Source organism: Pygocentrus nattereri, chromosome 11, assembly GCF_015220715.1.
Source record: "Pygocentrus nattereri isolate fPygNat1 chromosome 11, fPygNat1.pri, whole genome shotgun sequence".
NCBI lineage: Eukaryota > Metazoa > Chordata > Actinopteri > Characiformes > Serrasalmidae > Pygocentrus > Pygocentrus nattereri.
The window spans coordinates 2,198,520-2,218,239 of record NC_051221.1 but is presented as its reverse complement, the minus strand read 5'-3'; the positions used below and the strand labels follow the sequence as shown (position 1 = coordinate 2,218,239).

At 38.7% G+C, this 19,720-nt stretch overlaps 1 protein-coding gene and 2 long non-coding RNA genes across 3 annotated transcripts; 2 read left to right on the top strand and 1 right to left on the bottom strand.

Moving 5' to 3' along the window:
- Positions 1 to 2,036, top strand: LOC119264383. The gene is made up of 3 exons (XR_005130992.1): positions 1 to 636; positions 1,395 to 1,865; positions 1,956 to 2,036. It is a non-coding gene; the product is annotated as an uncharacterized LOC119264383 (long non-coding RNA).
- A 1,252-nt stretch (positions 2,037 to 3,288) lies between these two features.
- LOC119264379 lies at positions 3,289 to 7,413 on the top strand. The gene is made up of 3 exons (XR_005130988.1): positions 3,289 to 3,484; positions 6,124 to 6,189; positions 7,349 to 7,413. It is a non-coding gene; the product is annotated as an uncharacterized LOC119264379 (long non-coding RNA).
- A 7,336-nt stretch (positions 7,414 to 14,749) lies between these two features.
- On the bottom strand, positions 14,750 to 18,964 carry LOC108419006. Its single transcript, XM_037542783.1, has 14 exons — positions 18,853 to 18,964; positions 18,388 to 18,771; positions 18,190 to 18,288; positions 17,882 to 18,114; positions 17,194 to 17,372; positions 16,992 to 17,085; positions 16,502 to 16,849; positions 16,317 to 16,379; positions 16,153 to 16,207; positions 15,960 to 16,051; positions 15,750 to 15,864; positions 15,562 to 15,672; positions 15,142 to 15,281; positions 14,750 to 14,869 (listed from the first exon to the last, which is right to left on the bottom strand). The coding sequence occupies exons 1-14, from the start codon at positions 18,959 to 18,961 to the stop codon at positions 14,750 to 14,752; spliced, it is 2,142 nt and encodes a 713-aa protein (XP_037398680.1). The 5' UTR covers positions 18,962 to 18,964.
- Positions 18,965 to 19,720: the final 756 nt, after the last annotated feature.

Sequence of the window (19,720 nt, the reverse complement as noted above, 5' to 3'; positions counted from 1 at the left end):
TTAATTAATAAACTATGAGAGTTTAATAGTTTCATAGTTTAGGGTTTGTTCGGTTTGTTTTTGGCTACTTTTTTCTGATGTGTGGAGACAAACGTAATTTTCACCTAAACGTATTCCTTCTTTTATTCTCTGTTTCTGGTTCTTCTCAGGTTCTGATATGCCTAAATGAACTGATTAGTATCCAAGCTCAAATAATGATGGATTTTACATCTTCAGAAGTGATGTGCGAGGTTGCCAATTTAACAAAGGAATTTACTTTTAGTCATTCTTGTTCGTTTTAGTTAACCTCACTTGTAACAGGAATTCATTCATAATAGACCACGTATGGAAACATCCCAATATATGTATGTATTTAGTTAACAAGAATGTGCTCAGACAAAGACTCTTACTGTGAAGTTCTGGTTGCATTGGTAAGGTTGCTATCCAATTTGAGCGCGATTGCGACCATCGATATCAAGGTTTTGAAGCAAAGATCGTTTAAGGGAGGGTCTAAGTTAGGGCACTACATTTCATACAGCCTCATTTATGAAAGCTAATGCATTGAAGTGAAAGTGAGCGCCCCCCATCTTTCGGACTGTGTGCACTTCCGCCCGATCCTCTGGACACGGAACCACAGCTCGCTTTTCCCTCCACACGGTGAGTGTGTAAGCAGTCCGGTGCTTAACTTGACTTCGTTTTAATAACAGACACATGCAATTCTGAATACATTAACAGCTTTTTTTCATTAATATAAACTTAAATAAAATGCAATATTAAGTAGGAGCTCGGTTTAACATCCCAAGAGTATAAGACAAATGTGCACAGAGCTGGTCATGCTGCTAGCTAAACTAGTAAACTAGCTTAGATTAGCTAGCATGCCTTTAATAAACTTGAGATTTTAATCACTCTTCCTTTTGTAAGTATCGCAATTTCTATAAAGTTATGTTGCCCTGTGCACCATGTAGTAGTTTACTTTTGACATGCTAAGAATGCGTGTCGGTGTTTAACAGGTGAAAATGTTCTTTGCTAGCTAGCATTACAGCTGGCCTAATTAGAGCATGTGCCTAATATGTATACCTAAATAATCCACAGGTCTACACTAACATTACTCAAACTGTATGTCCATTAATGAATGATATAGAAATGACATTACAGCTAGAGCTGGTTGATATGTGAATTGTGAAAACATGAGTAAGAAGTTTTCATGATACGTGGTAGTATTTAATAAATGAGTTAAAATATTTTCAGAGTATAAACGCACAATGATATTTTTTTTAAACATTTCACACACTGTGCTCTACCAAATCTAGTTGGAGAGGCCTAATTACTTTTATTACTGACAGTATCTGCAATATGCTCCGAAAAATTATATGGTAACATTAAATGTTTTGACATCTTTTTTTTTCTTTTCACAGACCTTTCAGATCCCTCCTCACATCCATCTATCTCTCTATCCTTTATAGCGACCCAACGGCACTTTTAAGAGCCACTCGCCTGTCTGTCTATCCATACATCCGTTTATAATCTGATTATAGATAATCAATTTGTCTATCTACCTATCTGTTTGTCTATCTATATATCTATCTGTCTATCTCTCTATCTACTTACCTACCTACCTCTCTGTCGTTCTACCTTTTTGGCTTTCTTTCTGGCTGTTCATCTGTCTGTCTGACTGACTGGATACCATGCCAGGTTCAACCCAAAAGACCTGCCAGTCATGCAAGGCACAAATAAATGTTGGCTGTAAACACTGCAAGCTGTGTGGGGCTTCTCAGCCCCAGAAAGTGAAATTGCAGCAGGCCAAAGACAAAACATCAAAGGAATGGGCCCAAAAAATGTTGAATGGAAGAAACACCTCAAAGCTGATAAATTCCACCAATCTTCTAGTAAGTTAACTAATAATAACTAATCACATGGACTGTTTACATACATGGGTTTTGTAATACTACTAATATGTACTTATTGTTAACTTACAGCTCCACAAGTTTCACATGTTGGGTTATTACCCCCTTCTTCTTCTTGGGAGGAGGAAGACGAGGCAGGCCACAAATTTTAGGGCAGATGTTTTTAATCCTCAGCAGTTTTCTTCAGAAATGGAGAGGACATCAATTTCTACAATTCGTTTGCTGTATGAAGGTCTTCTAAAAGGCATGTTGAAATTAAGTGCATTGAGTATTTCACTCATTCATTTTCTGTGTCTCTCATATCTGCTTATCAAATCAGGAGGAATGAATGTTAATATGTCCTTCAAAGGACTGTAATTACTATAACATTACATTATAATAGTGTGGTATTTAATATAACATTATAGTAATGTTTTTCTTCACGTAGTGGCTCTTAATCCAGAAGCCAACCCCAACTCTTCAAATGCTCCTGAGACCAACTTCAGCTGTTCAGATGGTCCTACAGAGAACCCCAGCTCTTCAGTTGCTCCCCTTCATACTGAACCTACATACACCTTAATTCTTACTCCTGTTACATCTGAAAAGGAAAATTCCACAGGTGAGACCCTTGCAAGCAAAGAACACAAAAGTTCCTGTCAGATGGTAATATTCACTATTATTACTCTTTCAGTTTATTACATTGAACTGTTAATGGTGTATCACTACGCTCATAAATGTGTTTTATATTTGTGTATTTACACAGTCATTTATACATTGTTTATAGATACATACAGATCAGTCACAAATTTAAGCAATAAACAATAAAAATGTTCATTTGTAAGGTGATCCCAAGCTGCTAGAAAAGTTTATTGCCCCTTGGCATAGATGCAACCACCTTTATAATCCAGTGATTATTCTGGTCAAAATGCATCATTCATGTATGTCTCTTAACTAAAATCAGTCCTTCTGAGAGTGAAAGCAAGTACCAAAAAATAATGCTTAACATTCACTGAATGTGTTTGCGGGTCCAGACTTCTATTTCTCACTCATATAACATAATTTATTAAGGTTTCTATAAAGTAACTGAGTTAGAACATTGATGTTCGTGAAGGCTACATTAACTGGACTTTTTATCTTACGCACTTACTATATGGGCAATAGGCCGACACAATTAATTTTTCATCTTTGTTGGTCCAGTATTGTTCCCTTTCTGTTAATGGAAATAGAAGAGGTTTGCTGATAAATTGTGCAGCACAATCTACACAACGGTCAATTACTGTAAACTTGTAAAATATATTGGCGATGTACTTGGCACCATGAATGAAACACGAGAGGTTTGTATTATCGGTCATGCATTCTGTGGAACTGTAGTTAATAAAATATTTTCCTCAACTTAGTGGTTCTTAATCTGGAAGTCAACCCCATCTGTTCAGATGCTCCTGAGACCAGCCCCTTCTCTTCAGATGGTCCTGAGGCTAGCCCCAGCTTTTCAGCTCCTCCTGAGCCCCGCAGCAGCTCTTTAGATGAACTCAATCCAATTCTCTCCCCTGTTACATCTGGAAATGAGAATTCCACAGACAAGTACCCCTGCAAGAAAAGAACACAAGAAGTAACACCAAATGGTAAATTATTAGCTTCACTATACTTTTTAACCCTCATAGGGTCTTCGGGTCTGTGGGACCCGTTTCCAGTTTTTCGCTCAATAAAAATGTCACAAATAATTATTTTTTCAAACTAAGATTCACTGGCCTTGGCTCGTTTTCTGTACGGAACATAAATCAGAAAACATTTTCAATGACCCCCCCCATATACCCCCCCTTCACATTTATATTACATACAGGGTCTTCGGGTCCTCTGGACCCGGGGCTACTGAAAGTGTGGAAATCATAGGTTCTCTGTCTGTGTGTGTGGGGATGTGTGAATGGATGAGCACCCACAGTGTGCACCCACTGTTCCCGCACCAGTTAAGAGCACCATCACTGCCAGCACCCACATTCCCACACGTTTCACCTTCTATCTCGTGGGAATCAGTCTTGTGGATCTAACACTATAAACACCTCTGTCAGCATGGTTCTATACCATAAAGGATCAAGATGGCAAAGCGATTAACTGTTCAGAGTGCCTTACAGCTGATATTGGAGGAGACAGAGGGTTCTCATAGTGATGCAGAGGAAGAGGTTTCGGAATATGAAGATCCCATTTCTGAAAATTCAGAGTCTGACCGAGTTTGAAGAGAAGGATCAGCATCAGTCAGCTCCAAAGCATAAAAGAGCCTCAGGACCAGCCCATCAGCATCCAGGACTATGTGAGCAGCCAGCCATAGGACCAGCCCGCCAGCAGCTAGCCCCAGGCCCAGCCCATGAGAAGCTAGCCACAGGACCAGCCAAGCAGGGTCTTTGGAGATAGGTGGAAGTTGATGAAACCAATTTGGATGCTTACTTTGGGGTTCTTATCCTTGCTGGTGTTTTCAGGTCCAAAGGGGAGGCCACAGAATCCCTATGGCATGAAGAAACTGGCAGAGAACTTTTCCAGGCAACGACGTCTCTGAAAACTTACAAAATAATTTCCAGGACCATCCGTTTTGATGACCGTGATGATAGACCAGCTCGACAGCAGAGAGACAAGCTAGCTGCCATCAGAACAGTGTGGGACAAGTGGGTGGACCGTCTCCCCCTGTTTTACAACCCTGGGCTCAACGTCACAGTTGATGAGCAGCTGATGCCGTTTCGGGGTCGCTGCCCTTTCCGGCAGTATAGCCCATCTAAACCTGCCAAGTATGGTATAAAGATTTGGGCTGCCTGTGATGCCGCTTCATCTTATGTGTGGAACTTGCAGGTCTACACAGGGAAATGCAATGGAGGAGCCCCTGAGAAAAATCAAGGAATGAGAGTGGTCCTCAATGGGGCTAATGTGTTCAGTGGGGCTTAACTGACCTGAGCGGGTCAAATAAAAAAAAAATCCATTTTAGTTTTGGAAAAACATGTTTCATTTGTTCATTTCTTGTTGTTATTTTTTCTGTTATGCCTGTTTTATGATGCATGTCCTTATGTTACATTTTAAATTAAAAAAATTAACCAAAACGAGTGGCATTTCTATTCATAAATGTGATTTAACAAAGGTAAACGCCACAAATTTAACCCATGTGTTGTTTATATTACTTGCAATTGGGATAAAGTAAACATCTGCTGAGTATATTAAAATAAGATAATTGATTATGTTAAATTAAAAGCCCCAAAATGCATTGGGTCCACCAGACCCAGCAGGACTCTTTATGTAACAAAAAAACGAGGACCCTATAAGGGTTAAGGTTATTGCATTGAACTGTAATCAGTCATTTTGCAATAATACGACAGACAAAACAATCTAAGATTACATTTTCACTTTCAGCAGAGAGTTAGCAAAAACAGCTAGCCTCTTGTTTACCATGAAAACTTGATAGTCTGTTTAGTTGTTGAACAATGGCACCCATGCCCATCATTTGCCTATTAAGCAACTGACCCCCGCAATGCAGACCTAGCCGTGTTTAAATATCCCATAAACTAGTAAAGTAGATGAATGAAACGTTTGTCAAATCGTCAAACAATTAGCACCCACATCGGTACAGTTAATAAAACTATTGTATCATTGGAAACAAATCTAACCTTTATTAGATTCGTATTTGTGTAATCATAATTTTATGTATGTATCTGTAATGTATATGTATATTCAAATAATAATTCTGATGAAGAAATAATGTTGTTATATTTGTCATTGTTTCAGATCACTCTTACTGAACTGCGAATGAAAATAAGTATTAGATTCCTTAACATTCACTGAAGGAACCAGCAGGTTCAGACTTGTAGTCTTCCCTCCTTAAACTTTATAATACCTTGGTTGTTTTGCATTGTTTTCTATGTAGCAACTGAACAACAATGACAGTGCAAGTGAGACAGTAGTTTCTCCAGGTTGGAACCACATGGGTGACCATGTGGTTTATTTGAGACATGAATAGAACACTGAGATGAAATGTGTTTATATGGCCTACTTGTTTTGAACTCATATGAAGCAGAAATAAAATGCAGGGTAACAGTACATGTAAAAAAAATATTTAACACTACTATTTAGACTAATTTTATGTGTAGTTATATAGATGCATAGTTATATAGTCTGCCTGTTTACTTCTAAATAAGAGTTGTGTTGATGTCTTCACTCAGCCAGCTTGTGCTGCAGCGAAAATTTCGATGTCACAGCTCTAACTACTAATATGTTTTCTTTCATCTAGTGTCCAGCTCGACATTTAATCGTACTTTTCCCTGCAAGAAAAGAAGAATAAAGATCAACCCAAGTGGTAAAATCATATTCTCACAATCTGGGGTTCTATTGGGTTCATCTATTTAATTGAATTGATGTATAACTGAAATTGTAATTATTTTTACCTAGACTAGTTTATTTGATTATATTAAGAAGAATGTAATATTTCAGAAATATTTTCTCAGGTGCCTGAAACATTTGCATAGTACCAAATACTGGTGCATGCAGCTCAAAAATGATAATTTCATCAAAAAGTTCATTTATTTCAGTAATTCAGTTCAAAAAGTGAAACTTATATATTGTATAGATACATGACAAACATAGTGATCTATTTCAAGTGTTTTTCTTTTAATGTTGGTAATTCTGGCTTGCAGTCAATGAAAACCCAAAAGTCATTACCTTAAAAAATTAGAATATTATATAAGACCAATTTTTAAAAAGATTTTTAATACAGAAATGACTACGGAAAAGTATGTACAGTATATGCACTCAACACTTGGTCAGGGCTCTTTTTGCATGAATTACTGCATCAGTGCGGCGTGTCATGGAGGCGATCAGTCTGTGGCACTGCTGAAGTGCTATGGAAGACCAGGTTGCTTTGATGGCTGCCCAAACCATCACTGATTTAGCTGAAAACAAGACCTTGGACCACTGAGCAGCAGTCCAGTCCTTTTTGTCTGTGAACAGCCAGCTTCTTTAGCAATGACCTTTTGTGGCTTACCCATCCTTGTGGAGGGTGTCAACGACTGCCTTCTGGACATCTGTCAAGTCAGCAGTCTTTCCCATGCTAGTGTAGCCTATTGAACCAGACTAAGGGACCGCTTTAAAGGCTTATAAAACCTTAATTTTCTGAGATAATAACGTTTGGGTTTTCATTCACTGTAAGCCATGAACATCAATATTAAAAGAAATAAACGCCTGAAATAGATCACTACGTTTGTCTATCTATACAATATATGGCTTACACTTTTTGAATTGAATTACTGAAATAAATCAACTTTATGATGATATTCTAATTTATTGAGATGCACCTGTACATTACGAACACTGGATATCTGGTAGGTTTACAGCAAAAAAGGTTGGCCCTGAGTACTAGAACCACTGCATTATAGGACATTGCTTTAATTAATCTAAATATATGACTACATACATTAACAAAGCTGGTCATAATGAAATTTGTACTGTTTGTACTTTAGAATGCCCTGTCCACACTATGGCTGACACCTACCCAGTCCAAAAAATTTTATCACAGAGGGTATCACAAGAGGTGAGTGATCATTGTTTCAGTGTATAAGATAAGATAAGATAACACTTTATTAATCCTGAAGGAACTTGCAGATCCTGAAGGAAATTCATCTTTTGAATGCAAACTGAGATAAAGGGTCCTATTTTTATGATGTGTGAGGATAAACACATGCACAGTGGGAAAAAATATAGGCTATATTCCAAAATGAATGTCTCATCGTCACAAATCAGATACGTATCCAATCCAAGAACACATTAAAAGTAATTCAGCTCTGACTTAAGACTCAGTTCTACCCTGGTATAAACATGTTTAAAGCTACAGGTGTTCTCTGAATGTCTGGGACACCAAACACCCTGATGAGGTAAAATATTATGACCACATGCCTTATATGCTGTTGACCATATGCCGCATGCCACCACAGTATCTCCAACATGCTGAGGCAAGGCCTCTGAAGGTGCTCCGTGGTATACGGTACCCAGACATTAACTGCAAATCCTTTGCATCCTGTAAGTTGCAAAGTAGAGCTGCTGGATAGGACCTGCTGTTGCAGTACATCACAAATGCTTAATGTGATGTCACAAATGATTAAGCACAGATGCTTAATCTGCTTAAGATCTGGAGGTCAGGGAACTCTTTTGCATGTTCCTCAAACCGTTCCCAAACGATGTGCAGTGTGGCAGGATGCATTATTAGGAGTCATCCTGAAAGATATCACTGCCATCAGGGAACCTGTACCTGACCCATAACAATGTTTAGGGAGGTGGAATGTGTCAAATTGAGCAACCCTCAGACAACCTTCTTTCATTGTTCCAAGGTATGATTCTCATGACGCATTGTGGGCGCATGGGACAAGCCTGGACACTCTGACAGGACTTTAGCTACAGCTAAACAGCCACATGTAAGATAAGATAGCCTTTTATTATCCCACAGGGGTAAATTTGCAGCAAGGTGCAATACATTGTGTAGCTAGTATTAAATGTTTTTTTTTTTTTATTATTATTTGTGACCCAGTAGCCCAGACAATATAGCCTTCATTGTCTCATCAATGAGTTTTGAGCACCCAACACCTTCTTGCAGGTTTGTGATTTGCCATTTCTGAGATGCTCCAGATGCCCAGGCTTCTGATGATTTGGTCACTCAGGTCTTCAATCTTGCCGATTTCTCCCTAGAACCAACATGCTGACTATGAGAAGCAACTGTTCAGTTGTAATGTATCACAAACCTTGACATGCGTCACTGTCATAATATCGGCGTTTGCTTCATCTGTGAGTGGTCATAATGTTTTTTACTTTGAGGTGTATAAATCTTGTGATTTTATGATGAGTATTATCTTGAAACTGATGCTGTTTATTGTTCTGTCTTTGAGATGACAATATTTGTAGCCAAGTCCTAGACTGAATGAAACCACTGTGGTATTGTGTGTCGATTCAGCATAATGTCTTAGAAGATGTTGTGGTGTATTTGTAGCGAGACCAGGTCAGTAACACTGTAATTGGACTGTGGAGTGTAATGAATAATTTATATTTCATCATAGGGCACAAAAGAGGTCAAAGTCCGTTGGCAGCAGTGTTCTGGGTGGTATGTGAACTTTGTCATTTGTGATTTAATTCTGAAATTAAAATGTGAAAGTTTATGTACTTACATAAGCAAGTCACTGCGGAGGATAGAGAGGATTACAAGGCTCATTTCTATTCACACTCCGATTTATAAGAATGTATTTTACGTAATGTGATGCCTTATATTTTGTTTTCTTTTTTTGCAGTGGCATCAAGTGGAAAGACACATGGGAGCCTTTCAACGAGATATTCCCGTAGTAATGATTTGAAATAATACTCTAAATAATTCATTTTGGAATTTTGATGTTTAGCATAACTATTTCTAGGTGATGTGTTATTTATTCATCATTACCCTTGTCATTCATAAGGTTATTATTGTTCAATAAAGATATTGTGCAACATCTTAAAACAATACTTGTATGTGGAATTAAAGTGTTTACCCCACACACCTTTTCTTTACCTACATATCACTTAAAATTGATATAATATTGTAAAACTTCATGTTGTATTTCTAATTGTTCTTAACTTGTAGCACCACATTCTCAGAATCAGTCATGTTCGCAATTTCAGTGATACACTATATTGTCTGTTTTGCCAAAAGTAACAATCAAAACTTTTGGTCATACAATTACCTGCAGAAAGCTCTGGGGCATTGTTGGGTCATTATCACTTATTTTATTGATTAGTCAGTCACATGCTTACACCAACATTAGATTTGTAATGATTTTCACTTATTCTAAAACATCATTATACTTTAAAATTAATGGTTGGGTTATTTTTGTACCATGAAGTGTATTGCGCAGGTTTATAGACATGGCCCTGTTCTACACTGGCTGTGTACTTCAACATAAACGATAAAGTTGTGTAATGATAAAAACAGATCAGTAACACGATTGGATATAAAAGAGCATCCCAGAGTTTCAGAAGTAAATAAGGAAATCATGGACATGGATCATCATCCGGGCTAGAGGAGGAGAGGGACCATCTGGTTTGTCATCGGAACACAAAAGGCCAGCATGCATGGTGGTATGTGGTAGAGGGCTAAGTGGATAAGTGCATATGGCATTTGGCATTGTGCACAGTTTGGCAACGACAAATGACGTTTGATGCATTGTGAAAGGAAAAATAGGACAAAGGACACCCCAAACCATTCATGTATATACCTGTGCCCTTGTAATTCAGGGTGTGAGTTTGAAGAGGATTGGAGAAAGTCAAAAATTTGGTCCAAAGGGTTTTTTTGGACCAAAATTTTGACTTTCTCCAATCCTCTTCAAACTCACACTCTGACTTAGGGAGACCCAAACTTGGACTGTGCTGGTCTTATTTTCAATGTAGGTCACTCCAAAGCAGAGATCTCATAATCCCAATTCCAATCTACTCAAGTCACCAAAATAGGTGGGTTTTGTACAGTAGAATTTTACAACTCTGAAGACATATATGGCTTCAGTGAAACATGTACTATGTTAATTAATGCTTAGTTTGTGAGTTTTAAGCTCATTTCTTAAAATAAACTAGCATCCCATTTCTTGATCCCACTTCACATCTATATGACATAGTTCAAATAGGTGTGAATTTGCATCCCAATTGACATTATTTGACACAGTTCATATAGATGTCAATTTGCATCCCACTCACAAAGAATGTTCATGTGGGCAGGCCCTTGTTGCTAGGTGCTTGTAACAATGGACTAACCATGTATATATAGTGAAGAGTAACACTCTATGAGGGGGTGCAGCTACCTCCATCCATTGGCCCGCACCACCCAAATCCATATTACATTATGATATATGATGTAATATATGTATGTATGTATCTAATATGATGTATCTAAATTTTGGTTCAGCTGCGCTCAGCGGTTGGCCCTGTCTGGCCATGTAAGTGTGTTTGAATGGATTATGCCATAGAGGCCTACAGAGCCAAATGTAAATCACCGCCAGGCCTCCGCCCTTTGACCTAGGGGTCCGTGCTTGCAGTATGTTCATCTAGGGGGACTTTACAATGCGTCCATGCAGCAGCATGTGACTGCATTCATGCGTTGGGCCGCAGAAGCATGTTATATGCCTGATTTTGCCCCTATAGTGCTCTATATAGTATAGCCCATAAGGGCACCTTGAAAGGTTTGCCACGTGTCTGCCCTTTGATCTAGGTGTCCGTGCTTGCAATATGTTCATGTGGGGGTCCTATGCAATGCGTCCCCGAGGCAGAAACTGTTGAGCATTCTGTTTTTATTTACATTTTTAGGGTCATAAATCATGTCACATAATTCAATATGTGACATAATTCATCAGCATGATAAAACATTTTTTTATAAACTTGATATTTTCATATAAGCTTGAAAGGTGCCTCCTACTTTATTTCTTATATAAATAATCAATGTATGAAATTTCACATTTATATGTGAATTAGTTGCTGAATTAGAGTTTTTTAAAGTGTGCAAATTTTTGTTATTCCTGGGGGTGTTGCTGGACCTCCAGGGGTCAAATGGCATTAAGAACTGTATATATGACTCTTCTATCATGCAGAACAAACTAGGCAGAGATACTGGGAGTCTGATACCAAAAAATGTTCCCTTCTTCCCAGTTCTTATGTTATTGCTTCTAGTGGCAGTTTGGAGTTGCACAGGCACAAGGTCACCAGGCACAGCGCTGTATTCATATGCAGGCTTTGCAATGCGCAGCGCTGGACTGGTGAAACCTGTGGAAATAAATAAGGGAGACAAGACACCAAACCCAACGAGGACTAGGTGTTTTGGATTAATACTCAGGTGATTGGGAATTGGGTAGGGATGGTGTAAAGTGTGCTCCCCTAGAGGTGGAGGCAGGAATGGAGGGAGTAGTCGTGTCCCCAGAGCTGGGACGCCGACCCCCCGTGACATCGTGCAAACACACAGTGGGGCTGCCGAGTGCTGAAGCATGTAAAAAATACCTATGTCCTCTGTTGCATGATATTCCAGGTGGTTGCTAGGGAGTTACTATGTCATTGCTAGGGTGTTGCTAAGTAGTTGCTAGGGTGTTACCTGGCAGTTGCTATGATATTCCAGGTGGTTACTAGAGTTTTACTATGTTGTTGCTAGGGTATTACTAGGTAGTTGCTAGGGTATCCCAGGTGGCTGCTAGGGTGTTACCAAGTGGTTGCTATAGAGTCCTAACTATGTGTGTATGTGTGTGCATGCATGTTAGTGTATATGTGTATTTAGCAGAAGTGTCATGAGTGTGAGGGAGAGGGACCCTGCGTGTCTGTGAGACTGAGTGGCCTACTGCTGCATCATCGGTTTAAAAAACTGCCCCATTCATTCCTATGGGGATTTTAAAATTTTTAAACTTAAATTTATTAAAAACTATAAATCCTATCGGCTCCAAAAATACACAGCACAGGTCTCGTCATGATTATCTATGTAACGGTGTTTGCACAATTTTCCATCTGTGTTGGTGACCTACTTTTCCTGCACAGCATGTTTGCCCATTAATATAACTTGAAGATTAATGTAATGTATAGTGCATTTTCATGGTGAATAAAAAAAGACCAAGTTCTCTACCATAAAGATTCAGATACAGTACCATTTATTCACAATGTAAAGCATTTTATTTCTTGACAATTGTCCATATTAACATTAGACTAAGGATAAATGCACAGAATAATACCAATTCAGCAGTATCCGTTATGTGCACTGGAAAGTGTACAGCGCGTTTCATGATAGTATGCAAATTTAACTGTATATGCACAATGAAGACTATATACAAGCTTCAGGGGTCTTGTCTCCTGTGCAAAAACTGCCTCCTCAATTATATAATTACACACATACACACAGATATAACAATGAAATTAATTCAGGCTATTCTCAGGCCTGTGATACATATATAGTAATTCAGCACAGCTCGAATAAGACGTGAATGAGTAGGTGTCCTTTGTAATTTTTGTGATCAAAAGAACAGATTATAAAATTTAATAATAAAAAGTGTTTTTCACTCCCAGAGATGTCTTCTCCACCCAACACAGAATTAGCCAAAGCAATTACAGGTAGTTCTCGACTTACGACGACGACTGGTTCCAACAAACCCGTTGTAAAGCTGATTGGACGTAACTCAAGTAGGCTATATGTACAGTACTGTGTAATGATGTTATGAAAATCTTTAAATCATATTTTATCATCATTTTCCTTATTATTGTTATATGTCATACTTTTCTTTGTTCATTTTATGTCATTTGAAGCGTCTATTAATACACTTTCTTTTTTTTTTACAGTTAATTTTAAGTAAAACACTAATTGCAATTCAGAACATAACATATCTTCCGGGATGATGGTCAACCCCTTGTTATTCCGAGTGCCGATCGTGATTGTTTTTTTCCAGTGTCAATCAAAATACTCTTCTCTTCCATTGTGCGCTCTTTAGCTGAATCTCAAACCGCGTACTACAACACTAGAAAGCAAGCCTAAGTAGTGCACTACGCCAACGGCCGCTACTATTTAGGCAAGTCTCGGTTGGAATTCGGCTGTTGATTCGCTTTTCATTTGAGAAAAAGAACTAAGCACGAATTATAAGTTAAATTCTTAATTCTTAAATCCGTAGCTCACCTTTCATAAAACGGTCGTAAAGTCGAATGGACGTAAGTCGAGAACTACCTGTAAATGATGTGGTGATAATGCACCACATCATGCACCATAAGCTGTTTTGAAGCCCAAAGAACTAGACATGGGTATTTAATAATCTCAATGTACTTATGAAGAATCAATGTCATTGTCATCATCAGATGTGTCCTCCACATCTGACACTTGTTCCTCCCTGTCCTCAGACAGCATATCTTGGGATGTCATTTCTCCATGAAGAGCCGAGGCTGAATGATGCTTTTGTGTGATGTACATGGGCATTCACAACACTCAATCTCCTCCTCAACATGCTGTGATATCCACAGTGTGCGCCATTGCCTAAGAATTGGATGAAAAAGCAGATTAACAACGCCCCCCACACCAGGTTTTGCTGAAGCACAAATAGTCCTTCAATCAAGTTGCATACTCTTGACTACATACTACAAAAATGCTATTAACTGCAATGATGAAAAAATTACTTTGGTCCAGCAGTAAGGTTTTTAGACTCCCAGCAACACCTATGAGGGAGTTCAAGTGCCTCCTCATCTCCTGAACTACAATTTGCTCCTTCTCTTGCATTCTCCTGATCACCATCACCTGGGCAAAGATGGCCTTCTTTGTTCTGAGATCAGCTGTTCATAGAAAGAAATAGAAATATGTAAGCTTACAGCAAGTCAGACCTGCCAACCTGGGAATTCTTTTTGAGTAGCAACTTCTTGCGGTGGGGTGGCACAGCACATCACAGCAAGGCACGGCACAAGGTCAGGTACATTTGCACTCGGGCAACAGGTATCAGTGAATGCATGCATAAAAAACAAAAACATCTCAATCCAATACTCGAACATTTCACAAACATTTCACTCGAGCACAGAAAGCAGTCGAAGGTGACACATGGCGTGCGAAGACAATCGAGAATGAAAAAGGCGGTTTGAGCGCAACATGATGATAAACACGCACGCAGGACTTCTTGCTGTGCTCACGAGTTTCACATTCACGCTCGCAGGGGGATATTTACACAAGCGAAATGCTAAAACTTAAAAAAAAAAAAAAGTTTATATTTTGCAGCTTGTTTTTGAGTTGCCTAGTTTTGACATTGACAATTCACAATTCCCATATCCTGCCAGTTACCTCTGAAACTGTTTAGTACAGTCCTCCCTTTAAAACCAGTCACAGTATGAAGATGGACTGAGAGGGATGAAAACTAAATTCGTTACTTTCGTTTTGACGGCTCTCCGCTTGTAGCCTGTTTGAAGAGTTTAAAACTACCACTATGATTGGTCAAAGTCTTCCCAACTGGTTGCTGCCCAATGCAGTTACACCCATAGACAACCTGCCCAGTGCGCAAATGCACAGACAGTTGAACTCAAAGCCATCGATGGCTTTTCTCGTATTTTGAAGTGACAAATCATAGCAGCGTAGTTTGATGTCTAAATGCGTATCTGCTACGCAAAATGCGTAAAGGTTGGCAGGTCTGGCAAGTGCTGGCTCTACCTATTAAGCAACACAAGCAGTTATTTAGGATGTATTTAGTATGCAAAAGCTACATTTGAGCTCTGTATTGTACATGTTCTTACTGGGTCCAAGATAAGTCCAGGACCACACAAAATTTTCAGTCAAGAGAAGCTCATCAACAGCAGGCAGAATGATGTCCGTCTGTTCACGTAGCTCTTCAATAGCAGAAGATAAAGCTGCCTTTTCCTCTGCAATTTTCTGGCGCAACTTATATCGTCTCTTGTTGCTGTCTGCGGAAGAAAATATCAGTCTACTTATTCAAAGTTTACTTAATCAATATCACTATTCACTTTCACTTCACTGGAGAAATAGGCTGACAGTATTTTGTTGTACTGTACAATCCTATATAGGCATAATGACAATAAAGTTGACCTGAATTGAATATAAAGACCTGAATAACATGCACAACAATATTTACATAATTTACATGATGTTATGTTTAGTACATTACAAAAGAAAGAAACAATCAGTTGGCTGAAAGAAAAATTGCTAAATAATGAGGAATCATACCTGTCTGACGGTAAAGGCGATGTTTCCTCTGCATGACACTAAGGTACAGTCCTTCAATTTTCTTCTTCAGGATGACCTCCCTTGAGGCTTCACCCTCCAAACTAGAATTTGCTATTTGGAAAAAGTGACTTTAGAATAAAATATTACTGAATAAGGACACAAGATCAATATTTACTTCAGTATATTACCTTCAGGCCAGTGTTGCACCTCAGTGACCCACTGTTGGATAACAGCATCATCAATCCTTACCTCAGCTTTGAGCTCCTCCAGCTTAAGCTTATCATCTGCCACTCTCTGGACGGCCTTTAATATTACCAAATCATATCACCAAACATTTTTCAGTATTCAGTAACATTTTAAAAGCGTTAAGAACAGTTCCAGTCAGTTAAATGGGGTACCTTAGCATATCTTTGGGCCAATATTTTGTCCATGTTACTCATTTTCTTTTTGTTCCACCCCATTGCCAGAACTGTGAGCATGTCTGTTCTTCCTGTAAACAAAAAGTTTGAAACATTTAACTTCATTGTAATTTCAATGGCTGTGTATCACAAATACATGTGATGGGTTTATTGTATACCAAAAAATACTTACCACCTTTAGACATGTATTTTGTGGAGATAGCAGCCCTGGACAGGAAGCTATTTACCTAACATAGATATAAATGTCAGTAATTTTTCATTATCATGCTCGAACTATCAAGTCTCATTACAACCTCTACACTTCAACAGCTACATAGTGCTTTAAATTATCTTTACCTGCTCCACTTCCTCACCAATGGTATTGCCAGCGCCTTCTTGATTGCGTCCACCCCATTTCAACTGTAACACAGTTTTTGAGAAATCTTGGGAATAGTTTTCAAATTGATTTAAAATTCATATTTTGGTTTGTTTAGCCAACAGTTTTCACATAGCTGTTGAGATTTAATACAACCTTTGCTTACCTCACATGTCCAGGAGTGTGCTTTGGCATGCATCACTGAAAGAAGTGGATGCATCTCCAATAGTCCCTGCAGTTCAGAGCACTTATTGGAGACCTTTTCCAAATACGGATAATACTTGCATGCCACATCTGAACAGAAAAAGGAAACATTTGAGGGGGACAGTTCCTTCTGCAGATACAGAGGGTAAGCATAAATCTCCCCTCTGAACATATTCAGTGCTCTCAAAAGCACCCCATGCCGGCACACAGCGATTTCCAGCCCCTCCTCATCAATTTTTGAGGCAGATTTCCCAGAATGCTCTTTTGCAGCTGTCCATTGTGATGATCCGCACATTCCTTTCCCAGGAGTCTATAATTAAATAAAACAGCACAAAAATGCAAGGATTAGAAAAGAAAAACGAATGTGTTGCACAAATAAGTAATTAATTTAAACAGATCAATGAACACAAAATATAAATTCTTAAAAAAAAAAAACAGTAGTGTACATTTACATGTTTGGTTGCCTGCTGGATTTGAGCAACAAAACTTGACACCTCCTCATCTCTGGCCAGGAAGGTGCCATCAAAAAGTCCCTTTGTGGCACTTCTGCACAATAGAAAAAGCTAGATTTCTGTAATGCTACAAACATGAACAGCTTTTGAAACAACATGTGTTCTGTTTGAAAAAAGAAGTATTCTGAACACAACTTCATACCCTGATGCATTCTTAAATCGGTATAATTTTCTATTTCCATCCACTGATACAGCATGCATTTGTGGTGAACATGCTGTACACCGGAAGGGCTCAACTTCCAACAGTTTGTCCACCTCATGCTGCGCGTAGCACCACTCCAGAAATGACCGCTGGAATGTGTCACCACATATTTTTCCGGTCTTGCAAAATAACAGAAAAAACACAAAGGTGATGAACTAATTGTACACATACATTTCTTCATTACATGTAATTAAAAAATACTTCAACACATTGTGTACCACACATTATACACCACACTGACGGCCAGAGTACAGCACAGTAAAGTAATTAGCTGATGAGTTAAACCAGGGGTGCTTGAGCAGGAATAAAATTACCAAACTGTGCAAAACTATCAGGGCATCCAGGTGCAGAGTTCCTTACCTCAAAATATAACAAGAACCACCAACACATTTTAACCTGTAAATGGGCATGTAAAAACCTCATGTGGGCATTTTTCACCCCAACCAAGGTCGCATACCTTCTATGTACAAATTAGAGAATAATGTAAAATAGATAAATGTATTCTACAGCACCTTTAAACAAATAGAAATAGGTTCTGCTTGATTGGAAAGACCATCTGCAGCCACAGTGACCCTTTGTGGATAAGACTGGCCCTGATCTACAACAAAGAAATATGATGCACGCTTACTCTGCCAAAATACTTTGTTCTTTCATCAAGCATTCCAATAAATGCTTGACGAGAAAGCCCAGGAGCCAGCTGCTTCAGATCCTGGAAAGACTGGAACAGGTCTACATGGAAGATGGTCTGGTGGTTGATGGTAGCAGGCCAATATCCACATTGTACTAGTTCATCAAGTCCAGTGGTCCAGCTTTTCATGCACTGAGAACAGCTCAATGTTGGCAAATTTAGTTGGTACCGTCCTGAAATCAAAAAGAGCTGTGTAAGCAGCATGAATTCAGTCGTTTGCATTTAATTGAACTGAACCAAGTACTTACCATTAATTCCAACAAGGATGACCTCTTTGCCACAGGTCAGCTTTAGCTGACTGTGAGAACAGGTACACTGTTGAGGTAGACGAACCGGCAACAGTCGAACTAAAACACAGAAGAAAAAAATTAATGGCAACAAAATTAATCAGAGCTGAAAAAACAGATGGCAAACACATTGCACAACTATTTAAAAGAATTTAAAACCTTCATGCTTTATCTGGTGTGACCCATCATTTTGAAGTTGAATGATCATGTTTGGGGCTAAGGGTTGATAGAATCCCTCAAACATGGCTTCTCGGTTATGGAGGATGTGCTGATGTATCTGTGTATCGCAGGAACTGCACAGGAACTGTCTTGGCAAACAATCTCTGCACCTCACAACAGATGTGTTTTGCAGGCAGATGTCACAGATATAGGTGTCTGTGTGCTCTGCGAGAAATATGTTTTTAACCATGGCTGATCTAGAAGCATTCCACTTCTCTGAGCTTTGAGCTTGCCGTTCAGCCCAGCTTAGTGGCACAGTGCCCTTCTCTTGTGGAGGAATGTCCCTGAGAAGGTCTTGCAGTGCATTAAGTTCTTGAGCACTATCTGTAAATGTAAGACAAAAAATATTACTAAATTATTAATGTGTGACTGTATGTATAATCTGTGTAACAGATTTCTACTGACCATAAGGTGTTGGCTCAGGCTGCTGAAATACTGGTTCAGCCACTTCAGAACTGCTCCTTTTACCTGAGTTTGGAACAAAAAGCAATGTGAGACCAAGGTACATTTTCATTATTAAACTATCAGAAGACCTGTACAATTCAAATTTAGAGACCAAAAAGAACATTTATTACGTGTAGTCGAGTTATAAGTTATAAGTTATAAGTCTTTGGGGGAAATTTTGGAATAATTTGTCCTGAATTATCCCTCTGTCTCCAACTAACAACACCAGATACGGGTTTTGCCGACCTTCTTTTCTTTGCCTATGATTGTAAAATAAAAATTAGTACACATCCCCAGGCTCATTAAACTGCTTCAGTAAATATCCATAATAAAGATCATGCCATGCTCATACTGTTACCACAACATGTAAAAAGAAAAAAAAACACAGTATTACCAATTTTGGATTGAGCTCTGCTGCAAGTCTCTGTGCTTCCTGAAGAAGCTTGTGGAATTTATTACCAGAGTCTCCTTCAGAGTCCATGGTGTAAATGAAGGCAAAAATATGACACCTACAGATACACAGACAGACAACAGATGCACACACACAGACAATGCAGACAGATAAACAGGTAGACAGATAAACACCAAGACAGACAGACAGATATATGGATGGATGAATGGATGTATGGATAGACAGACAGACGAGTGGCTCTTAAAAGTGCCGTTGGGTCGCTATAAAGGATAGAGAGATAGATGGATGTGAGGAGGGATCTGAAAGGTCTGTGAAAAGAAAAAAAAAAGATGTCAAAACATTTAATGTTACCATATAATTTTTCGGAGCATATTGCAGATACTGTCAGTAATAAAAGTAATTAGGCCTCTCCAACTA

Bases quoted from the DNA above. Each gene is read 5' to 3' on its own strand.
- LOC108419006 (XM_037542783.1), bottom strand. From the start codon at position 18,961: ATGAAAATGTACCTTGGTCTCACATTGCTTTTTGTTCCAAACTCAGGT. The intron at 18,772-18,852 runs GTCAGTAGAAAT...TTACATTTACAG, and splicing joins GCCTGAGCCAACACCTTATG to ATAGTGCTCAAGAACTTAAT. The intron at 15,282-15,561 runs GTATGATTCCTC...TTTCTTCCGCAG, and splicing joins TCGCCTTTACCGTCAGACAG to ACAGCAACAAGAGACGATAT.